The following is a 23,541-nucleotide window of genomic DNA, read 5'->3' on the forward strand; positions in this document are numbered from 1 at the left end:
TCAAAAGTAATTTTGGTTATTTTTGTTTTAGATTGTTGAACCACTAAGAGAGAAAATCAGAGATTTGGAGAAAAGGTATGTGCACGTTTTTAAGGAAAATCCTTCTATTTACTGACTTTAGAAGGTCAGCATCTGATATAAGCTCATCTCACCTCTGTCATTATTTTTTTAACCATGTAATTCTATAATATGAGAGGTGTTAGGTGCTTTCAACATAAGAACTTTTTTCTGTGAGAAGGTAGATGTTTACTGTCAAATTTGATGCAGTGTTTTTAAAGCTTTATCTTCCTTTATTTTGCTTTTTACAAACTCTTTCTGATGAAAGCTATGGATTCTCTCTAGGAAAAAAAACTTATTTCAATAAAGTTAATTGTTTCAGGAGTCTTCCTGAAGCTCAACCACACAGATCCTACACTAAAAGTCGTTCCTCTGTTATCCCGTCAGTTTGATTTCTACAAACTCTCATATCTAAACAAATAACCACATAAATGTTTTGGTTTTGGTTTTTAATCCTGATTTGAATATAAGACTCAAATATTCCAAACATTTGAAGAAGATAGGATCTAGGTGTGTTGAAATCTTCCTTTTCTGAACCCCGTGAATTTCTCAGTTCCTGAAAATTCGTGGCATACAAGTTGAGGCTAGGCCTTACCTTCTTTTAAGTTATGCAAGGCGATCAGATGGTTTCTAGCATATACTGATTAATCTGAGGGAATTCCAAAAGAAGAAAAAAAAAACCCAAAAAACTGGAGGGTCTAAAACCCAGTACTATATGTAAGTACTGTAAGAAATTAGGGGTCACTTATTTGCTTGTCACCATACCTCAGGAAGCTTCCAGAATTGAGTCCAGGTGAAGTGGCTGGGAGGGAAGCATTGTATAATATGGTGGGAACTTACCTGAATCAGATTCCAGAGCAAGTTGCTCCTCACCCTTTGTCTTGGTGTTTTCCCCGACTCTCCTCCTGCTGTGTGTAATTCTGTTGTACCCACATTCCCTCTCTCTCCAAAACATTGGAGCTCGGGGCACTGGAACTTTTCCCTTGAGTTTATCTGGAAAACTGTGCATCCAGCATAACAGTTGGGTTTTTAGAGGTTTAAAACAGAAAAATGAAAACCCTCATTAAAGTTGACGTTATTTTTTTTTTCCTTACCTTGGCATGGGTTTGGATGATGTGTATCAGTATTGTATGAGCCTTTATCAAGCCCAGATTCATAAAAGAAGAAATGGAGAGCAATTTTTTCTTTGATTTCGGTGTCTGCGATAAATGATTGCAGAGAAATAAGGGTGAAGAATCATCAAACTAAATATGTTCATCATTTTCTTCTTTGTCCTCAATTGATAGTTTATATGCAGTCATACAGACTATTAATTTCAACTCTTGCTGTACTAAAAGTTGTTATTTTTTAGCAGATTGAGTTAGTAATACAAAGTTGTTATTTGTTCTTTAAATTTTTCTTGCTGTGATTTGGGCTGAAATTATGCTGCTAGTAACATTTCACTGGATGGGAGCCAGAAATTCCACCTTTAATAAGACTGGTAGAATTTGAGAGATTTTAGTTGAAACTTAAAAAAAAATTGCTTATGGTAAGAAATAACCAACCAGGTTTTATGTTGGCCAAAAAAAAAAAAAAAAAAAAAAAAAAAAAGGCCCGCCAGTGATTATTTTCTTTAGAGAGTAATATTCATTTATGAAAAGTGAATCAATTGTATAACACTTCCCTAAAGCAATGGCTTACACACAAGATCTCTTGAAATAGGAGAATTTTATGATTCCTTTTGATACTTTTGTGACAATATTTGTGCTTTTTAAACAGGAAAGAGAAGCACAAGTATGAATGTAATTTTGAAGAAAGTACCAGTAACTCATTCTTGTCAAGCTGTGAGAGCTCCCTTTAGGATGGGTGTAGAGGTCAAGCATTTGCCTCTTGGGGCTGCTTTACTAGTTATTCATCCTCAACTGGTTCTGTTCTCCAGTTTGGTGATCAAGTCAGGCGACAGATGAGCCCGAGTTGTTGTGTGTGTTAGAAAGTCAAGTATGGACAAGACTTTGTGGTAGAAATCGATGGAGCTCTGTCGGGTTTTATTTTTCTTGACTGATTTATATGATAAGAATGATCAAACACCCATCTTGACGTGAGCAAGATAAGAATATAACTGGACTACATTGTGTTGATGTGCTTGTCACCTGGGGGCAAAGTGGCCCCCGAGATATTTAAGGATATTTTTGAAAGGTAAAGATTATATTCATACAAGGAAAGAAATGGGGACAGTGCCCTTTGAGAAGCCTGAGTAAGTGGGTTGTGTGAGTTTTTTCTCTTCTTTACAGCACCCCCCTCCCATTTCTTAAGAGTTTGATTGCCTGCCATTTGTTTAATTTCATCTCCATATCTTTATATTTTCTGTGAATAGATAGCAAGTCATGATGAGAACGTAAATTCTAGGTAAAAACACTTCTTACTACTGCTACTTTAATGAACAGTAAGGGTAGAGTCTGGAATGGCATAGAATAATTTCTAAAGGATTAATTTTGGGGGGTAAGAAAAGTTCCATTATTCAATTCGTGCTACATTCTGCCTCCCTTGCTTGCTTGTCTCTCTCATACTCAAATGCCGACTGCAGGCTTCATGTGGGCAGGGCCTTGACCCTCTATGTTGTTTGCTTCTGTATCCTTAGCATGTGGCACAAAATCGGTGCTCATTAAAAAGTTCCCAAGTGAATGTATGGTGAGCCAGTATGCTACTACATAGGGTTTTAACCTACTTCATGCCTTTAAAGAAGCCTATGCCTCTTCCTTGCCCACCCTGTTCAGTGCTTGGCAAGTACAGCAGGGGAGGGCTGAATGATGTGCTGAAGGAGTGGCCCAGCTAGCACCACATCAGAACCACCTCACACTGTCACCACAGAGTTACCACGCAGTCACCTCAAGCGGTGACCTCACAGTTCCCAAGCAGTCACCTCACGCAGTCACAGGTTACCATGTGGTCACCCCCGGAGTCACTGCCTCAGAGTTCCCACACAGTCACCTCATGCTGTCACAGAGTTACCATAGGGTCACCTCACACAGTCACCTCAGAGTTGCCATGCAGTCACCTCACACGACCACCTCAGGGTTGCCGCTCAGTCCCCTCATGCAGTCCCATAACTCTGTCACCTGTGGCTGCAGGAAGGCAAACAGGGTGAAGTGCGGACTGAGGAGGACCCTGAAGGAGCTTTCCCCTGCTCTTGCTTCTGGCTTTGTGTGCCTGGCTTCTAAAAGGAAGAAATGAGGGTTGTGAGAATTTTTCCAACACTTTAATCACTTGATCATACATATGAAATCTGAAACTTGGTTGCTACATGTTGAAGAAAAACAGCAAGAAGCCCAGCCAATGTCTTCTTTTTTTTTTTTTTTTTTTTAAGTTTTAGCACACACTGTTTGAAGTAGGTTTATCAGTCTGTACTTCACATGTGACCTTGTGTCAGGCAGTTAATGTTTTTGCTTCAGTTTTATTTTTTAAGTATATTTCCTGTAAGAAAACTGTTTGCTGTTTTCTTTCCAGTACAAGTGGGCCACAGTGGGCAGGTAGGCAGAGGGTCGGCCTGGAAGGAGAGAGACAATGCAGATGCACCACGTGGCTGGTTGCAGAATTTGGGACTGAGGCTGAACGGTGGATGTGGGGCGCTCAGAGAAGAGAGGGGACATCGGGCCCATGTGAGGGGTGCATGCAGGCAGTGCTGTCGTTTGCTTGGCCCCTCTCCAGCTGACTGATAGAGGAAGTACTTGGAATGACAAGAAGTGTCACTTTGCCAACAAGACATCTGTCAGGCTCCCTGAAGGCTGCCAGTGTTCTAGCAGGCGGAGCTTGCCCTGTTCCACGGCTGCCGTTGTAACATTCACTCGGCCCTCACCGTGGCGGCCTGTGGTAAAGACAGTCCGTTCCAGGGCAGCCCTCTCGGGGAGGTGCTGTGGTTACCATGGACGGAGCAGAAGGCCCTGATGTGCACAGAGCTCTTGGGGGTCTTGCTCTGGGTCACAGAACTAGTAAGGGAGAAGCCCAAGATTGTCACCAGTTCCCTCAGATGCTCCCACCTGCCTGTGTCTGGTTTTGTAGTCTGCAAGGGGAACTTGACCTTTTGAGAATCTGGAAGCTCTTAATAGGGGAATTCATCTGCATTGTAAGAGAAAGCCCTCCTGCCCCAAGCTCCAATTTAAGCATGTTTCCACTCTTCCAAGAGATGAGAAACACTTGCTTCAAGGTCTTCTGTCTAATGACCTGTCATATTCTGTTCAGTTCAGCGACCATTAAGGAAATGCATTCTGTATCCCAGCTCGGGATGTGGAGGGCATGAGACAGTGCCCCTGGCACCTCTCCAATTAAAATAATGACTGCAAAGTTGATTTCTCTGAACTTACTTAAAGCACTTTTGTTCCTAACTGAACCACTTCAAGAATGGATGTTTCAAATCTGCATTTATCAGCTCTCGGTTGATGTTTTATCTGCCACTTGCGTTGCCCTGCCCCGAAACATCAGTGTGGGTTGGGGACCATGGAACCTTTACCAGGGGCAAGAGGCATTGGAAGGGTAAAGTGACACTTAAGATGGGTTCAGAGCGGACTGTGGGAGACAGAAAGTGCTGATGCCCAGTCATCTTGTCCGGGGGCACTGGTGTAGAAACAGATGATGCAATAGTGAAATCGGCCAGAATAAGGGAACAGGCTTCGTTTTTTCGTTTCTTACCCTTGCAAGGCACAATCTCCTGCTTTGGATCTGTGACTTCACGAGGCTGCTTTCTTCCTTCCGGACCCCCAGACATCATTGTGAGGACGCTGTCACCTCCCGTGTTTTTTGTTTAGCTCTGGCTCCTCACAGCCTGTGCAGTGACAGATGTTCCCTTCTCAAGCACGGACTCGCGATCCTCAGCTTGATTCTGCCCAAGGAGCAGGTTGCATATTTCTTGAATTCGAACGAGCTGGGAGTTGCTTGGTTCCTGTAGCCTCTTTGGAATGGCCAGAAGGGCTGACAGCGATAATTCCACAATCTAGCCTTTGTTTTGTTGGGACTAGAGAAAATCTTCACAGGAGATGTTTGACTTTTCTAATCTCTTCACGTTCTACAGCTTCACCCAGAAATACCCGCCAGTAAAATTTTTATCTGAAAAGGACCGTAAAAGAATTTTGGTAAGTTTGCACATCTGATTAATATTTGTAATATCCAGACACTTGCTTTTTTTGTTGTTGTTAATGTTTATTAATTTATTTTGAGAGAGAGAGGGAGACAGAGAAGGGGGGAAGGGCAGGGAGAGAGGGAGAGAGAGAATCCCAAGCAGGCTCCATGCTGTCGGCGCAGAGTCTGACACGGGGCTCAATGCCATGAACCGTGAGATCATGACCTGAGCTGAGATCAAGAGCTGGACGCTTAACCGACTGAGCCACCCAGGCGCCCCAAAACTTGCTTTTTTAAAAAGAGGTATAATTCACATACCGTAGGTCATCCATACCGAGTATGATGTATAGTGTGTTCACAAAGTCACAACAGCATCATATTGTATTTCTAGAATGTGTTCATCACTTCAGAAAGAAGCCCCACCCACCCCCATTGCCGGCCATCCTCCTCCCAGCTCCTGGCAAGCACTGAAACTACTTTCTGTCTCTATAGATTTGCTTGTTTTGGACGTTTCCTGTGAATGAAATGATAGACTATGTGGTCTTTACTATCTGACTTCTCAGAGTAATGTTTCTAAGGTTCAGCCACGCTGCAGCACAAATCAGTACTTCATTTCTTTCTGTGGCTGGATAACATTCCATATTATGGGTGTACCACATTTTGTTTATCCATTTATCAATTGATGGACAGTTGGGGTTGTTTCTACTTTAGGCCATTGTGAATAAAGCTGCTGTGAACCAAAGGTGTATTTAAGTTTTTGTGAAGACCTAGCTTTTCCTTTTTCTTGGGTATATACCTAACGCCATTGGCTGACAAGACTAATCGTCTCCCATTGAATTGTCTTGGTACCCTTGTCAAAAACCAACTGACCATAGTGAAAATATTTATTTCCGGACTCTTAGTTCCGTTCCATTGATCCTGTCTGTCCTTAGGCCAGTATTACTGTCTTGGTTACTGTATGTTTATACTAAGTTTTGAAATTGGGAAGTGTGAATCCCCCCACTTTGTCTTCTTTTTTAAGGTAGTTTTGCCCACTCTGGATCCCTTACAGGCCTGGTGAATTTTAGAATTAAATCATCAGTTTCTTCAAAGAAACCACCTGAGATTTTGATACAGACCGCATCGAATCTATAGATGAATTTGGGCATTATTGCTATCTTAACAATATTGTCTTCCGGATCCTTGAGAACGGTGGGGAGGGGAGGCTTTCTATTTATTCACATCTTCATTAATTTCTTTTAACATACTTTTTGTTTATAGTTTTCACAGTATAAGTTTCACACTTCTTATGTTAAATTTATTCTGAATGAAGTGTTTTATACTTTCTGATGTTGGCATAAATGGAATTGTTTTTTCCATTTTTCTAATTTGTATTTATTGCAAGTAAATAGAACTATAGTAGATTTTTGAATTTTCTCATATCCTGCAAATTGCTGAAATCATTGGATTCTAATAGTTTCAGGTTCCTGAGGACTTTTCAATATATTGTATAAGATCCTACCGTCTGCAGTTATAGGTGGTTTAACTTCTGCTTTATCAGTATGAATACTTTTTGTTTCACTTCCTTGCCTAATTGTCTTGGCCAGAATCCTTAATACAGTGTTGAACAGAAGTGGGAAGAGCAGACATCCTTGTCTTATTCCTCATCTTAGGGGAAAGTTTTGTCTTTCACCATTAAATATGGTGTTAGCTGAGGGCTTGTCATAGATGTCTTTTATCAAGTTGACCAGATTCCCTTCTGCCCCTAGTTTGTTCATTTTGCAATTGATCTTGCATATCTGGGATAAATCTCAATTGGTTAATGTATGATCCTTTTTTTTTATTCGATCTGAAGAGAAACCAGAGTATTGATCCTTTTTTTTTTTTAATGTTTAACATCTATTTATTATTTTTGAGAGACTGAGAGAGACAGAGCATGAGTTGGGAAGGGGCAGAGAGAGAGGGAAACACAGAATCCGAAGCAGGCTCCAGGCTCCGAGCTGTCAGCACAAGAGCCCGATGCGGGGCTCGAGCTCACGAATGGTGAGATCATGACCTGAGCTGAAATCGGTCACTTAACTGACTAAGCAACCCAGGTGCCCCTGTATGATCCTTTTTATATATTGGTAGATTTCATTTGCTAGCATTTTGTTGAGGATTTTTATGCCTGTATTTGTAACACATTTTGGTCTGTAATTTTCCTTTTTTTATGATGTCTTTAGCTGGTCTTGGTACTAGGGTAATACTGACCTCATAGGATAGGTAGAGAAATGTTCCCTCCTCTTCTGTTTTTTGAGATGCTTTTGTGAATATTTGGTATTAATTCTCATTGAAGTGTTTGGTGAATTTCACCACAGAAGTTATCTGGGCTTTTTTGTTGTTAATTTTTTTTTTTTTTAACATTTTTAATTCAATCTCTTTCTATAGACCTGTTCAGATTTTCCATTTTTTCTTGAGTTAGTTGTGGTTGTTTGTATCTCTTTAGAAATTTCATTGCTTTAGCTGACTACCCTAAGTGCTGTTTCTTTGTTTCACCGATTTCAAAATACTTTCTAATTTTCCTTGTAACTTATTCTTTGATCCATTAGTTATCTAGGAGTGTGCTGTTTAAATTCTGTGTACTTGTGCATTTCTCAGATTTCTTTGTTTTTGAGATCTAATTTCACTCCATTAGAGTCAGAGAACTTTGTATGATTCAAATCCTTGCCTTTTAAATTTATTGAGGCTTGTGTTATGGCCTAAAATATGGTCTGTCCTGGAGAATATTTCATGTACTCTTTTTTCTTTTTAAGATTTTAAGTAATCTCTACAGCCAGTGTCGGGGCTCAAACTCACAATCCAGAAATCAAGAGTTACATGCTTTGCCCACTGAGCCAGCCCAGCGTCCCTCATATACTCTTAAAAGGACTGTTGTTGTTGAGTGTTCTACGGATAAAGATATCTGTTAGGTCTAGGTCTAGCAGGTTTTCAGTGTTTTTCAAGTCTTTTTATTTCCTTGCTAATCTTCTGCGTAGTTCTGTTTATTATTGGGAGTTGTTAAAATCTCTATTTCTTCCTTTAATTCTTTCAACTTTTGCTTTGTATATTCTGAGTCTTTGTTGTTAGGTACATAAGTGTTTATAATTATTACATTCACTTGATGGATTTTATCATTATAGAATGCCCCTCTGTATCTCTTAACATTTTTTGTTTTGAAGTTTATTTTGTCTGATACCATCAAAGCCACTCCAACTTTCTTATTATTTTTCTATGCTGTGTTTTGTATCTTTTTACATTCAGCACATTGTATCTTTGGGTCTTCAGTGTATTCCCTTAAGACTTCATATAGTTGGATCCTGTTTTGTTTTGTTTTTCTCCCATTTGACAATCTCTGCCTTTTGGGTGTTTGCTGAGTCCATTCACACTTAATGTTATTACTGACATGGTTGGAGTTACGACACATTTTCCTTTGTGTTTCTTGTATGCCTCATATCTTTGTTTCTCTCATTTTCCATTCTTTTCTTTTGCATTAAGTAAGTGTTTTCTTATGGGTAATTTGAATTTCTTTAATTATTTTTTATGTATTTTAAAAATTCATTGTTACTACTGACTCTAGTGCTTACCGTGTACATCTTAACTTATGATACTCTACTTCAGATTTACCCTGAGATGTAGACTTCAGATCCAGTGAGATGTCGACCTGCCACTCCTACGTAGTTTACTACCTTTTCCCCTCCTTGTGATATTATTTCTATCCATTTTATGTATTACTTCAGTTCATGTTACAAACCCCATAATACATTGTTATAATTATTTTATATTTATATAGTTTTATATGTTTTAAATAAGCTGAGTGAATGAAGGAGAGTAAAGAGACATTTGCAGAATTTGTTACATTAACCTTTTAATTACCTTGTCTGGTTTCCTTCATTTGTTCCTGTGGGTTTGAGTAAACTTTTGGTGTCATTGCCTTACTGCAATACAACTTGGCTCCCACCTACCCTCTTCATTCTGTTGTCAGATAGATTTCTATATTTTACAGGGCAAGTAATACAGTAATTCACATTATTGTTTTTTACAATTGTTTTGCTGTGGTGGTGGTAAAATATACATAACACGTTTTTTCATTTTCACCATTTTTTTTTTGAGAGGGAAAGCATGCTTGCAAGTGCGGGGGGAGGGGCACAGAGAGAGGGAGAGAGAGAATCTTAAGTAGGCTCCACAACTGGAACAGAGCCTGTTGCAGGGCTTGATCCCATGGGCCTGCGATCATGACCCAAGCTGAAATCAAAGAGTCAGCTGCTTAACCTACTGAGCCACCCAAGGTGCCCCACATTTTAGCCATTTTAAGTATATAGTTCTGTGGCTTTAAGTACATTCACACTGTTGTGCTGTACAATTTAGTCTTTAAATCAATTAAGAGTGGAAAGGAAAAAGTGCAATTACATTGTCTTTTATAATTACTAATTATTTGTTCCTTCCCCCTTTTGTTTCCTCTGTGGGAAATGCTCTCTGGGATCATTTGCTTTCAGCCTGAAGAACATCCTTTAGTATTTCTTGAATGGCAGGGCTGCTAGCAATGAATACTCTCATTTTTTGTTTATTTATTTATTTTTATTTTTAGGAGTTTTAGTAGTACATAAAATTCTTGGCGGGCAGTTTTCTCTCTGCACATTGAATATGTTGGTGACCCTACTGCTTCCTCTATTATTTGTGATGGAGAGTCAGCTGTTAATCATGTTGGGGGTTTCCTTGTACTTGAGTCCTTTCCTTTGTCTCCTGTTTACTTTCCAAAGGCTGCTGTCACAGTTACAAGCTCAGTAGCTTAAAACAAGCAAAATTGAATCTCTCCCAGTAGTGGAAGCTAGAATTCTAATGTGAGGGTATTGGCAGGGCCGTGCTATCTCAGAAGTTTCTAGGAGGAAATCTGTTTTATGCCTTTCTCTTAGCTTCTCATGTTGCTGCCGTCCTTGATTCCTTGATTTGTAGATACATCTCCCCGGTCTTGGCCTCCATCATCACATGGTGCTCTCCCTGTGTGTCTCATACTGGATTCAAGGTTTACTCTACTCCAGTATGACTTTATCTCAAACTGATGACACTTGCGATCACCCAACTTCCAAATAAGGTCCTGTGCTGAGATTCCAAGAAGGATATAACTTTTGTAGGACAGTATTTTAACCCAGTACAACTGCTTCCAAAACTTAATCTTTGTCTCTGATTTTCAGCGTTTTTAGTGTGATATGGGTTCATGCTTCATATTTGCATTTATCCTACTTGGAGTTTGTTCAGCTTCTTGAATGTATAGATTCATGTGTTTCATGGGATTGGAGAACTTTTCAGCCATTATTTCTTCAAATAATTTTTCGGTTCCTCTCTTTCTTCCTTTCTGGTGCTCCCCTTACATGCCTGTTGGTGAGTTTATTGGCGTCTCAGACTGGGATGAGGCTATTCACTTTACTTTCGTTTTTCTCTCTGCCCTTCAGGTTGCATAAACTCTCTTGATGTATCTTCAGGTTTGCTGATTCTTTCTTCTGCCAGATCCAGTCAGTTGTTGAATCTCTCTAGTGAATTTTCCTATATTTGTCAACCCCCAAATTTCCATTTGTTTCTATTTTATAATTTTTCCCTTTTTAGTCCTTATTTACTTCTTAAAGCATGGTTTCCTCCCATTCTGTGAACTTATTTATAATGGCTGATTTGAAGACTCTGGTAAACGTGGTAGCTGGGCCCGCGCACGGATGGGCCTGGTGGTGTTCCCTGTGTCCGGGTCACACATTCCTGTTTCTTTGCCAGTCTCAACATTTTCTGTAGAAACCTGGGTATTTTAGGTAGTATATTGTAGCAACTCTGGATACTGTTCTCCCCTTTCCCTAAGCCTTGTTTCATTTTTGCCTGTTTGTTTATCTGTTGAGTATCTTGGCTGGTCTCTTTCAGTGACGTGCGTTCCCTGGAGGGTGAAGCTCTGACGGTCACTGCTCAGAGGCTGCAGGCTTGGGGATGGACACAGTCACCCTGGGATGGCAGTGGTTCTAGCAGGGCTCTTGGTGACCATCTTTTAGCTTGATTTCTCTGTTAAGCTGTCTGCCTTGTGTGGTATCAACACCAACTTTTAGGCTCCAGTAATCTCTAGTTGAGCAAACTATGCTTTAATCAGTGCTTTGTGTTATAAATCTTTCCTCAGTCGGATCCAGTTAAATTCTGGCCCCTTTGCAGAGGTAGATTTATAGGCCGATTGTTAAGCCCAGGAGGGCTCTTAGGTGTGTCTTTCCCTGGTTCTCTGTACTAAACTGGCCAGCCTGTGCTCAAGCTTGTTGTTCCCAGAGAGCTACCAGGCTCCTTTCTGTTGCTTACCACTTCAAATCTCCATTCATTATGTTTGAGATCACCTTTATGCCTGAACTTTCCCACGTTGTCTTTCAAACTTGGTTTATACCTCTGTGGGAGCTTTGGAGCTCTGTGTTTTTAGTGACTGCCTCTGTCCCCAGGGGAAAAATCTCTGAGTCACTGCTGTGGAACTGGAGGAGGGAGTGACATTCTTGCTTACAAGCAGGGGGCAGGCAGGAGCAGTACCCGTGGTCTTCTCGCCTGGCCTCTCTGGACATGGAATCCACTCCTTGACTGAGCTTGGGCAAGGGTGACCATGGTCCCATTATTCATGCGTTCACCGCCTGCCCTGCCTGGGGTAGGTAGAGCTTCTGCCCTGTGAGTGGGAGCTGGAGGAGGAAGGTCTTAACCACTTGGCTCACACCTTAGGAATTTAGCCTGTGCAGCTCACAGCTGGAGGGAATCAGAAAGGCCTGAGCCCTGCCCTTCCAGGTGAGATACCATGATCCTTTGCCAGCTCTGTTGTTTTGGCCACATCTAACACTCACCCACTCTGAACTCTGGGCGTGTAGGGTGGAAGGAGGGAGTGGTCCATGGCTCAAGTGTCACAGATTCTCACTGTTCTTACTGAATTTTTGTAGATTTTCTTGAATAAGTGTTTCTTCATCTGCTGTATGTATACCCTTAGGACAATTTCCAAAGACTTTTAACTGGTTAGGTTTTTAAATTGATCCTCCCCAGTTAGGGTTTTGCTGAGGGACAGGTCTGTGGAGCACCTCACAGTGCCATTCTGTAGGAAATGCTTTATCTGTGACCTTGATATATAAGTGGTTGGTGCACAAGCTTTTCTGTTCTTTTACCCGTTGTTTAGGCTATAGGACTACTTGTCCCAAACAGCCAAGTAATACTCCTAAATCATTGTTAAACTACTTATACCACATAATCGCCTTTCTCTTCTGGAAGTTATAGAAGACCTCGTGCCTTTTTAGATGGTTTACATACATCTCACCCTGAGCAGACTCTAAAGTCTATTATACTTGTACACCCATCTTTTTGGGTTATTTCTATCGTATCAAAAACGTGTAGGCATTTAAGCATGACTTGAGAAATACATCCATGTCTTCAGCAGCAGAGAAGAGTTAATTTTTCTGATCTCTCTGCTATCACATGACAGAGCGATCAGAATGTTTATTACCATACACTAGTATATGAACCCTGCACAGCCTTGCAAGGGTTATTATTATTTCCACGTGAGATGATCTCCCTGCTGATGCCGAGAGCCACTTTACATGTAGCCACAATAAATGGACTGAGTGTTCTTCACTCATCTGCTGGCTCATAGGTTAAGCCACATTTCAGAGTCATCTGGTGCCATGTTGTTGCTAAAACCCAAAGCCTTTTCAGTGATGGTTGAAGCCTTAGCACAGAGAAGAGGTTTGTTCAGAAAGGCATTCTTCTTGCTGACTTACTGAGCAGCATGAGTTTGAATGCCACCCTTGAACAGGACCACTTTTCACTGCCTGTGAGCTCCCACCAGAGCAGAAGTACAAGCAGTGGAGATGAGCTGCTAACTGCAGAGCCCTGCAAAGCTGCGTGGAGCACAGTCAATTTCAGCATAAGAGGTCTCCTGTCCTTTCTTCCTACTGTCTTCTTCGATGTTACCTCCTAGTTATTGGGAGGGTAGGCCCGGGTTTGGTAGTTAGTTTTCCTGAGGAAGCTTGTAAGTGATGGGCCTCTGCCAGTCTTGTTTCTGTTTGAAATGCTTGCCTAATGGACTGAAATTGATTAGGGAGAGCCAGCTATGTTACATAAATCTTTAAGTATTTTCTATAGAAAGGAATTCAAGAAAAAACTGTTCAAATGCATTTTAAGGAGGGCTAAGGTGCTTCCAGCAATTTTATGTCACCACTAAAACTAGTAAAATGTTGGAGGCAATTGTGTATAATTTAGTACAGCGCATTTCTGCTTAGCTGAGTCGTCGCTAGGTCATTTTAGGTGCGGAGGTAAAGTTAGCATGGTACAGAACGTCTTAGTTTAAGAAACATTTGTGTATGGATATAGAGTTACATTAAAAGAGGTTAAATTTCTTTTTAAAAAGATGTAATTTTTCTGATTTATGAACTTAAGTGGGAAGCTTGGGAAAATGCAATGAAATGAAGGCAAAATAAAATGGATTTTCATCCCCTGAGTTAAGCACATATAGTGAGTGAGATTTGGAATTTAGTTATCTTTCCCCAAAATTCTCTTTTCAAATCATTGTTCAGGTATACAGGTGAAATACAGGGGTGCTGAAGATAAAACATGAACCAGACAAATCTACAGGTAGTGGAAAGAATATGAAATTAGGAAGGCTGGGCTTATTCTGTCATTACTGATGACCTGGGGACCTTGGTCAGAAATTCAGTTCCTCTGGGTGTTTGTTTCTTACCTCAGAAGCAGAAAGGATTTAGGAAGTGGTGCTCTCCACTAAGAATGAATGCAGCTGTGGGGCGGCTGGGTGGCTCAGTCAGTGAAATGTCCAACTTCGGCTCAGGTCAGGATCTTGCAGTCCATGGGTTTGAGTCCCACATTGGGCTCTGTGCTGACAGCTCAGAGCCTGGAGCCTGTTTCGGATTCTGTGTCTCCCTCTCTCTCTGCCCCTCCCCTGCTTGTGCTCTGTCTCTCTCTCTCTCTCTCTCAAAAGTAAATAAACATAATTTTTTTTTTTTTTTTAAATTAACGCAACTGATTGAAAGCTATTCAGCATCAGGATTTTTCAACCATCCACATTCTCAACCATCATACAGCTGACCCTTGAGCAACTCAGGGCCGAGAGGGGCCGACCATCCACCCCCGACACCCCCACAGGCTGTCGAAAATCCACATGTGACTTTTGACTCCTTTTGCTTGCTGTTGACTGGACGCCTTTCCATAACATAAACAGTCGATTAACACTTATCCTGCGTGTTATGTGTATTATGTATTTTGTTCTTAAATTAGGGAAAACATAATGTTATTAAGAACATCATAAGGAAGAGAAAATACACTCATAGTACTGTACTGTATTTATCAAACAAATCTGTATGCAAGTGGACCCGTGCACTTCACACCCTAGTTGTTCAAGGGTCAGCTGTGTCTGTGATTTTCATCAGAGCAAGTGTAAATGTCTGGTTGGTGCTGGTGGCTGGCATTTCTCCCCTGCACCGTCTCCCAAATCTACCTTCTTCACCCCAGGCAGCTTTGTCCTCACCCGTGGTCAACATGGGAATTACGTGTCCGATCACAGAGGGCTTTGTTGCAAACTAAATGGTTTAAAACCATAGGCCTGGGGGCTTTTGTGCTTTTTTCAGTGAGAGAATTGGTGGGTTTTTTCCTTCTGTTAATTCTTTCAGTTGGGAACAGAGAAGGCAGGGCGGAGAACAGAACAGGGCAGAGAAGATAGTTTGACTTCACGAGTCTGCTTTCTGAGTTTGTTCTTTCTACTCTTTCCTCAAAATACAGTACATGCTCTATCTGGCTCATCCACTTACACCATTGAATTTGAATAAAGTATCTATGACCTCAAGCTGTGTTTTTCAATCACAATTGCCTCTTCCGGTTTTGGCAGGATGGCATTGCTGGCCCCCTGCCCCCCACAGCTGCATCGTGTCCCTGTAGGCCCGTTGGTGGACCCCACGCAGTGTTTGTGCTCCCTCTCAGACATTGACCAAACAGTGGACCTCAATCACTTAGGGTTTAGGTCTGAAGACAGTAGCTATTGCTTATTCATTTGTTCTCATAAGCAGTTGGGAAGATAATAGTTTTTTTTTTAATGAGTTTTTTGTGTCCAGTTTAAAAGCCACAGAGGTGCCTGGGTGGCTCAGTCAGTTAAGCATCTGATAACTCTTGATTTTAGCTCAGGTCATGATCTCATGGTTCGTGAAATCAAGCCCCGTGTTGGGCTCTGTGCTGACAGTGCAGACCCTGCTTGGGATTCTCTCTCTCCCTCCCTCTCTCTGTGCCCCTCTCCTCACTCTCTCTCTCAAAATAAATAAACACACACACAAAAAAAACATATCATTTGGTAGCTCACCAAATCTCTGCATGTTCTAATCACTTTTTAAAACATTCTGAAATTCTGCAGGAGTGTTAGAATTACACAAGTGATGTTCATTGTCCCATCAGCATAAAATAAGAACCTTTTAATGTGAAATTCTCTGTCAGAGGGGACATTTGGAAACTTGTAGCTGCTTTTCTGTACTGATATTTACCTAAAAACTGGTAGCTTAAGTTTTTAGGCTGCTTAGAAATCGACAGTAGTAGGACGACTCGTTCTGGAGGAAGAGAGAGGACGCTGCCCTGAAACCATTAGTGTCCTCTTTCCTTGCTCTCCTCCCAAGTTTTAAGTTGTGGCTGCACCAAAGGCATATCCCCTTGAAGCTGGTTGTCACCGTGTCCTCTTGTGCTTTCTCTGGGGACCTTGGGCACCCCGTCCTGGTGCAGATAACCGGAGGAGCGGGGTTCGTGGGCTCCCACCTCACGGACAAGCTCATGATGGATGGCCACGAGGTGACTGTGGTGGACAACTTCTTCACTGGCAGGAAGAGGAATGTGGAGCACTGGATCGGCCATGAGAACTTCGAGCTGATTAACCACGACGTGGTGGAGCCACTCTACATCGAAGGTGAGCGAAAGCGCACGTCAACAGCGCGGTGAGCGTGGTGGGGCTGCTCCCCAGAGCAGCCAACCGGCCTGGCCACAGTGAGTTTGGGCTCTGCCTTCTTTCTGAAGTAGTCTCACCAGGTACAAGGCACTATCCTAGTTTCCGCGATGAGAGAACAGTTACGGCAGCGTGGATATTTGACTTCGCCGTTCCGAGCACCCCTGGCTTTGGGTATAGCGGCCCTTTCAAGGAGGGCTTGTGTAGTGCACAGTCCTCCCCACTGCATGGCAGGTCCGGTGGCTGTCACTCGTGTGACAGTACTTGTAGCTTCATGCGGGGCACCAGCTGGTGTGGAATGTGGCAATAGTAGTGAAATTCCACATCTGACTTTGCCACTCCACAAACTTTGCGGGGCAGTGGGCCGGATGGATCCCCCCAAACGTATGGCTTAACCCCTGGAACCTGTGAGTGTGGTCTTATGTCGGGGAAGGATGTTTGGTGACATGATCAAGTTAAGGATCTCAAGATGAGCTCGGCCTGGATTACCCGGGTGGGCCATATGGAAATATACGTGTGGAAGTGCCATTGGAAAATGGCAAGTGCCTTTATAGGAGACAGAATGGACAAGACACAGACGCATGGGGAGAAGAGCAGGTCCATGAAGACCAAGGCAGAGATTGGAGCCATGCAGCCCCAGGCTGAGGACCACCTCAAAGGCAAGGAGGGATTCTCTCCTAGAACCTTTGGGGGAAGTGTGGCCTTGCCAACACCTTGTTTTCTAGATCTGTGGGAAAAGAAATTTCTGGTGTTTCGGTTCACCTGGTGCGTGGTACTTCAGTTACGACAACGGCCACAGGAGGCTGATATGGGGGGCCTCCGGTAGACATTTCTCAAGATTGTCTGAGGTGTACTGAAGAGAACCCCCAGCAGGTGCTTGGCTAGCAGTCCTCCTAGAATCAGCAGACCTGCTGTTAATTCTCATTTAAATCCGACCGGAGCCCTGAGAGGTAAATGGTGTCGTCCCGTTTTGATTATTTATGGAAAACCAGAACCGGGTCGTGGCCTGCCCAAAGCCATAGGGCTATTAGTGGTAGAGCCAGAATTCAGCCTTGGGCTTCAGGCTCCGAAGCTCATTCGTCACCCGCCCCTCCTCCTCCTCCTGCGGGTAGTGTAGCGTTCTACTTTTCAGTATTACCATGTCGGGGACATTTTCCCGTGTCTGCATAATGCAAAGTATCTTGGAGAGCCAGTGTAATTGCTGTGCAGTATCATTGTATGGGGACACCGTGCTTTATTCACTCCTGCCCTTAAAGTTCTCCAGGATTTCCTTATAACTGTCTTTGTCTGAACTTTATTTCCTTAATCAAGTGTTCAACTATGAATTACGCCAAATGCTGATCCGTTTCCTTCATTGTTTGTTGGGGTCTGTGTCACTAACGCATGAGTGACGTTCAGCATTAGCTTCCAAAACTGCTAACAAGATGGTTTGCTAATTTGGTAGAAAACCCACGACTTCCTGGTGACAGAAGAAAAAAAAGTTAGATTTTCTAACATGTTAATTCAGAAAAGAAATCTAAACAGTTTATTTTGCTTTTTTAAAAAATGTTTGTTTATTATGTGAGTTCATAATAGGGATGTTAATCATCTGGTATATACTTAACACCTGCCCTTCTTCCCAGATCTGGCTTTTGCCTTTAATTTTTGTAATTCTAGGCTCATCTGTTTATTTTCCTCTTTGCTATTCTATTTATTTTATGCTTATAAGAGTCCCAAGAATAGAGAAATATTTAGCCATGGCGTTTTTGGTTTGTGTGATATTTTTGTTTCTTTTTAAACATTTAATTATTTAATCTATCTGGGATTATTTGGGGGTTAGGCTATAATTTGTAAAGCGAACCAGATGATTTAGGTAACAGATAAATTGGCTGACTTTCCCCCTGGACTTGATCATGGGTGTGCTCTGAGGGTTAACTGAGGTCATGCATGTGATAGGCAGAATTGCCAAGTGCAGGAGTCAACACGCTGCAGTGAAAGGCCCTGCTCTTGGCATTGAGGCCATGAATCAGCTGGCTGTAAAATAGTGAGATTACCTGGGATTATGTGGGTGGACCCACATAATCACACGAGTTCTTAAAAGCAGCAGCAGCAGCAGGCGGAGAAGCCAGCTGGGGAGATCTGGTAGAAGGATGCCTCAGAGAGACAGGCAGTAGAGAAATCCGGAAGATTCGAGGTATGAGGAGGACTTGACCCACCGCTTCTGGCTTCGAAAGCGGCCGTTGTGAGCCAGGGCCCACGGGCAGTCTCTGGGAGCTCCCAGTCGACAGCCATCAGGGAGATGGGGCCCTCAGTGCTGCAGCCTCGTGGAACTGAGTTTTGCCAACACCTTGAATCACCCTCTGATGGCAGGAATGCAGCCCTCCCTGCTGATACCCTGATTTCAGCCTGTGAGGGCAGAGCAGAGAACCAGCTGAGCCACGCAGTGCCTGGCTTCTGACCTGCAGACCCAGTAGATGATAAATGGATATTTTTGTAGCCTCTAAGCCTGTTAGGGCATCAGTAGAAAACCACAGGGCTTGGCACAAGGTCTGGCCCACAGTAAGTGCTCCCCAAATAGTAGCTGCTATTATTATTATTATTATTATTACTTTTCCCTTTTTGCACATGCGAGTAAACATTTGTGAAGTGTAACTACGGATTACATAATTTGAGTACTACGGAGAAACCAAAACTTAGTAAAAATGGTATGTTGGTAAGTAAATTACTTGCTTTGCCTCTGGGCTTTGACACCAAAACTATTCGAGGCCACTTCTGCTTCTGGAAGTAGACTCTGTGTGGAGAACACACGCGTGAACTCACGACGTGGGCTCACGAGAAGGGTTGACATTTTCTGTCCTTTGCTGGCAGTGGGAGTGGCACCAGTGTGGCAGAACAGAAGACGTTTCTCCACCTCCGTAGTCCAAGCCCGTGTTTCACTTTCTCCAGCTTTAGCGTGAGTCTTCCATGCCCGTGACAGTCTGCCCACCCCTGCCCCGATCACCCCATCTCACTGCTTCTACCCCCACAGTGCCCACCTGAATCCAAGCCCCTTATGGGAAGATGGGCACTGTTCAGTCCTGCGTGTGGGTGCGGTTGTGTGTTTCAGAGGGAATAATCCTTCCCCGCCTTAAATCAGATACAGCATGAATTTAACCGGATGAACTTAGTTTGATTTGCCTCCTTTCCTCGGTGTTGCATTCACACAAAGGAGGGCATAAGTTAGGGGACCCTTGAGTGCCCCATCATTGCCTCGTGCTTCTAGTACCTGCTATAGTTCACTTAGACTTCTCTTTAGATTTTCCTCAGATTGAATTTCACAGCCTGTACTCACCTGAAGTGGTGTTACCATTGGTATAGTATGTATGCAGATGTTGTTTTTTTTTTTTAATTTATTTATTTATTTTGAGAGAGACAGAGATAGCACTAGTGAGAGAGGGGCAGAAAGTGAGGGAGAGAATCCCAAGCTGGCAACGCAGAGCCTGATTGGGGGCTTGAACTCAGGAAACCAAGAGAGATCATGAAATCGTGACCTGAGCCAAAACCAAGAGTTGGATGCTTAACTGACTGAGCCACCCAGGTGCCCCAATGTACGCTGTTCCTTTAGCAGTGATGAACGAGTTAATATGTCCTGTTGATGTCATAAATTATTCTCCTCCTTTGCGCGGTAGAGTGTATTACAAAGTATGTACACCCAGCATTTAATACGTAACTATTTTTTCATACCTTTTTCCTAATAAAAGAAATTCCAGTTGATCTGAAATTTACACCATAGCAGTAACACTCTTCAGCTTCCAAAAGTATTACATGGGATTTGTTTTGGTTTGTTTCTCTGGAGCTGGCAAAATTTTGGACTATAATGGGTGTCACACAGGGGTGTCACTTAATTTGGCAGTGTCCTAGCGGAGCTTCATTAGTTTCCCTTCGGCACAGCTTTCCTCCTCTTGTTATTTTCAAAGTATAACCATTATGTTTCAGAAGCCGGGGCATTAGCCATGTAACTGTTGTGGGAAAGTAACTGTCATCTGGACTCAGATTGTGGTGGTGGAATTGGGAAGGAAGAAAGTGATTGCTACACACGCGGGGTATGCACATCAGGGCTGGGAATGGGGTACCGCGGAATCTGGGGACCGCTATGTGGTCATTAACCGTAAAACTGACTTAGACCAGAGGTGCTGTTGTCACAGGGGTTATGTTAGAGGCCTCTGCATTGTCTGGGCTGCACTGTAGAGAAGAGATAGAGCTTCTTTGGAAGGAATTGTAATACTCACTGAAATAACTTGATCTGGTTTTATATTGCTTTAAAAGAACTCTGGATTTTACCAGATGTTACCATTTAAGTTGCAGAAGGTGAATCTGTATTGAGCTCTGGAAGGAGCAAAGTTAATTCTTCTTCCAGCCATCTATTTAGGACATGGGGAAGTTTCGGAGAAGCGAGAGTTGGTGGGTAGCAGGTTGTGTTTGGGTTTTCCGAGGGAGATGCCAGGCCATGGAGATGGTGAAAATGAGGTGCAGCGTTGGGACAGCCCCCTTGTTCCAGCCTGGAGGCCTGCTGGGCGGATGTTGGCCACGGATGGGCTCAGTGAGAAGGGAGGATGTCTAGAGAAAGAACGTTGTGACCGTTCAGGCAAGGATTAAAGACACATAGGAAACCGAGCACTGACCCCCGGAAGGTTTTCAGAATGGAGCAGACACTGCTGAAGGAGGATGGAGGTATAGACGGTCCCCGATTTAATGATGGTCGACTTAATGATTTTCCATCTCTACGATGGTGTGGTCAACAGTACACATCCAGTGGAAACCATGCTTCAGAGTTTTAATCTGGATCTTTTCCCAGGCTGAGGACATGCAGTCCTGTCCTCTTGTGATGCCGGGCAGTGGCAGTGGCCACAGCTCCTAGTCAGCCACTGATAACGAGAGTCAGCAACTGGTACACTGACAACCACTCTCTGCTTTTGCTTTCAGTACGGTATTCGACAAGGTACAGGAAATATTCAACGCTCTTTACAAAGTAGGCTTTGCCCAGCTGTGGGCTAATGTAAGCGTTCTAAGCATGTGTGCGGCAGGCTAGACTAAGCTGTGTGTTCAGGAGGTTATTTTATTAGCACTTCCCCATCATGCGAATTTCACGTAGTTTTATTGGTGTTGTCTCGGGTGTCTGCAAGTTTGCAAGTATGGGGCCATTATGAACCTTGCTTGAGAAAGCCGCCCTGTATACACATCGAAGTCACTGTTGTCATTGTCTTAGACTCATGTCCAGGCTCCTGATGTATATAGCCTGGGCCCCTCCCAAAAGCTGTTCCAGTTTACTTGTCCGCCATCTGTACAAGCAGCAACCTTGAAACCAACATTTCTGTAGAGGACAGAAAACGACAGAGACGTCCATTGCGTCATGGGAAGCCCGGTCCTGGAACATGCAGTACCTGTGAGTAAGAGGTCCAGAACAATGAAAGCAGAAAATAACAATTGCAAACACTTAATGAATACTCACTGTGTTCCAGGCACTATTCTAATCACTGTGTATAATTAACAGATTTCATTCTTTCAACATACGGGTGAGGTAGGCATTTATTATCCTCATGTGCAGGTGAGGGAACCAGTGCGTGGAACCCTATTACCCACCTTGTACCCAGGTGTGGAGATCCTGTGCAGGGCCAGGAGAGGTGGGCACCAAGACAGGGAAGACAGGAGGAGAGGCTGGACTGTCACACCCAGATCCCCCAGAATTGTTCAAGAAAGGTGATGGAAACTGTGTTTGCCAAGGACACTGGGTCCATGTTGACGTAGGTGTTTGAGGAGTGCTGTTCTGATTAGAATATTTTTGTTGAATTATAATTTAGAAAATTTTTTCTCTCTTTCAGTGTTTGTTGCAAATGTAAACATAAAATGTAGAGGCTGCAGATCCGAGATCCCCCGCTTTGTTCAGCTTGGAGCCATGGGGAAATCCTGCAGTGAATCTCTGGCATCATAGGTGCTTTCTCACCATGGTGTTTTCACAGTGACCCCCTGGCACTTGGAGGAGATTCCAGGGGAGGTGCGGGTGGCTGCCAGCTGCAGGAAATTGACAGGCAGCAGCACTGACCATAACTTTGGGTCCTGGGGCTGAGCCAGACCTCTGGCATACACAGTCTTCCCTTCGTATTAAGTCAATATTATTTGATATGAAATGAAGGCAAAATCCCACTGTTTGAGTTCTTTGTGCCAAGAGAAATTTGGTCTTTACACTGAAACGTTATGTATCTTCTTAAATCCTGTTTTCCATCGTAAATACTGGTGTTGGGGGACAAGGGTTAGGCCTCGCGTTGTTCCATGTTGCAGAGAGGGACGCCTTGTGTAGTATTTGTGGCAGGGCTCCAGCCTGGACTGCAGGGAAAGAAAACGTGTAAGGAGTATCTTTACGATGGGGTTCTGCTGTATGCTAAATAATCCCACAAGTTCACAGCAAGAATCAACCTTTTGTTTTATTTTGTAGTTTTTCCAAAGCTGCAGGGTGCAACTCCTTACCAGTTAAGTAAGGTGTGGCTCTGGCACAGGGAGGCGGTTGGACTGGGCTATGCTGGGAAGTTGTGCCAAAAAAAAATAAATAAATAATAAATAAATCACCAGGAGATGTAAACATTCAGTAGGCTTTTATGTGGATTTCCCCTTTGGTAGGAGAGCACACTCGTTTTTTTTTTCATGGAACCTGAGCAATTTGGGGTTTCTCTGGAGTCATTCAATTTCTACACCTTATTCCTTCTATATTTATATATCATCTGCGTGGACTGCAGGCACAGTGAAATTCATCTTGAAAACATATAAAACGTTCGTTTGTGGTGCGTGTAGTTGCAGTATTATTTTCAGAATCCATGGTGGGGCCGAACGAGCCTCCGCCATACCCTCCCCTGGCCCATCCTCTTCCCAGCATGAAAATAATGTCCTGTGTTTTGGCAGGCATACTGTTTTGGACCTATTTAAGGAAATTCTGTGAAAAAGGAAAATACTGGCTTGCTTTACTGTTTCCCTTCCTTGATCATTAATTTGAGCTAATCTTTTAGGGCTCATTTCTCAGGCTCCTATTTTTCTCTCCATGATTACAGCACATGGCCCTGGAAAACGTGACAGGGTCGCAGGACGGTCACGTGGTGGTCAAGCCCAGAGGCACAGCTCCAGCAAATGAGAGGGCATGCCTTTCTACTTGTTTCTTCCTCTCCCTCCCCTGAACTTAGATTTTTGAATGCCACGCTCATTTTTGGTGTACTTTTTGATAAGGCAGTTGACATTTTTTTGAGGGCTTTTCTCCCCCTCTGGGATGTGAGGGTTAACTTTACTGTTCTGTTATTATTAATATTACTTAGTACTTTCATAGCACCTCTCATTCCAATTATTTATGTTATGCGTGTTCTAAAGTCCCCCCCCCCCCCCCCACTCTCCTCTTCATAATTCCTTACCCGGATAATTAGTCAACAGCCTCCATC

General features: G+C 43.0%; 1 protein-coding gene across 3 annotated transcripts in view; it reads left to right on the top strand.

Annotated features, from left to right (window-relative positions):
• The window catches only part of UXS1 (UDP-glucuronate decarboxylase 1), a 95,797-nt gene that overhangs the window by 31,963 nt on the left and 40,293 nt on the right, over nt 1-23,541 (top strand). For all 3 annotated transcript variants that reach the window (XM_027069391.2, XM_027069392.2, XM_053200362.1), the window contains 3 exons: nt 32-75; nt 5,099-5,159; nt 15,892-16,072. In XM_027069391.2, coding sequence (XP_026925192.1) covers nt 32-75; nt 5,099-5,159; nt 15,892-16,072 — 286 coding nt within the window. The remainder of the gene's footprint in view (nt 1-31; nt 76-5,098; nt 5,160-15,891; nt 16,073-23,541) is intronic.

This window comes from Acinonyx jubatus, chromosome A3, assembly GCF_027475565.1.
Source record: "Acinonyx jubatus isolate Ajub_Pintada_27869175 chromosome A3, VMU_Ajub_asm_v1.0, whole genome shotgun sequence".
Classification (NCBI taxonomy): Eukaryota; Metazoa; Chordata; class Mammalia; order Carnivora; family Felidae; genus Acinonyx; species Acinonyx jubatus.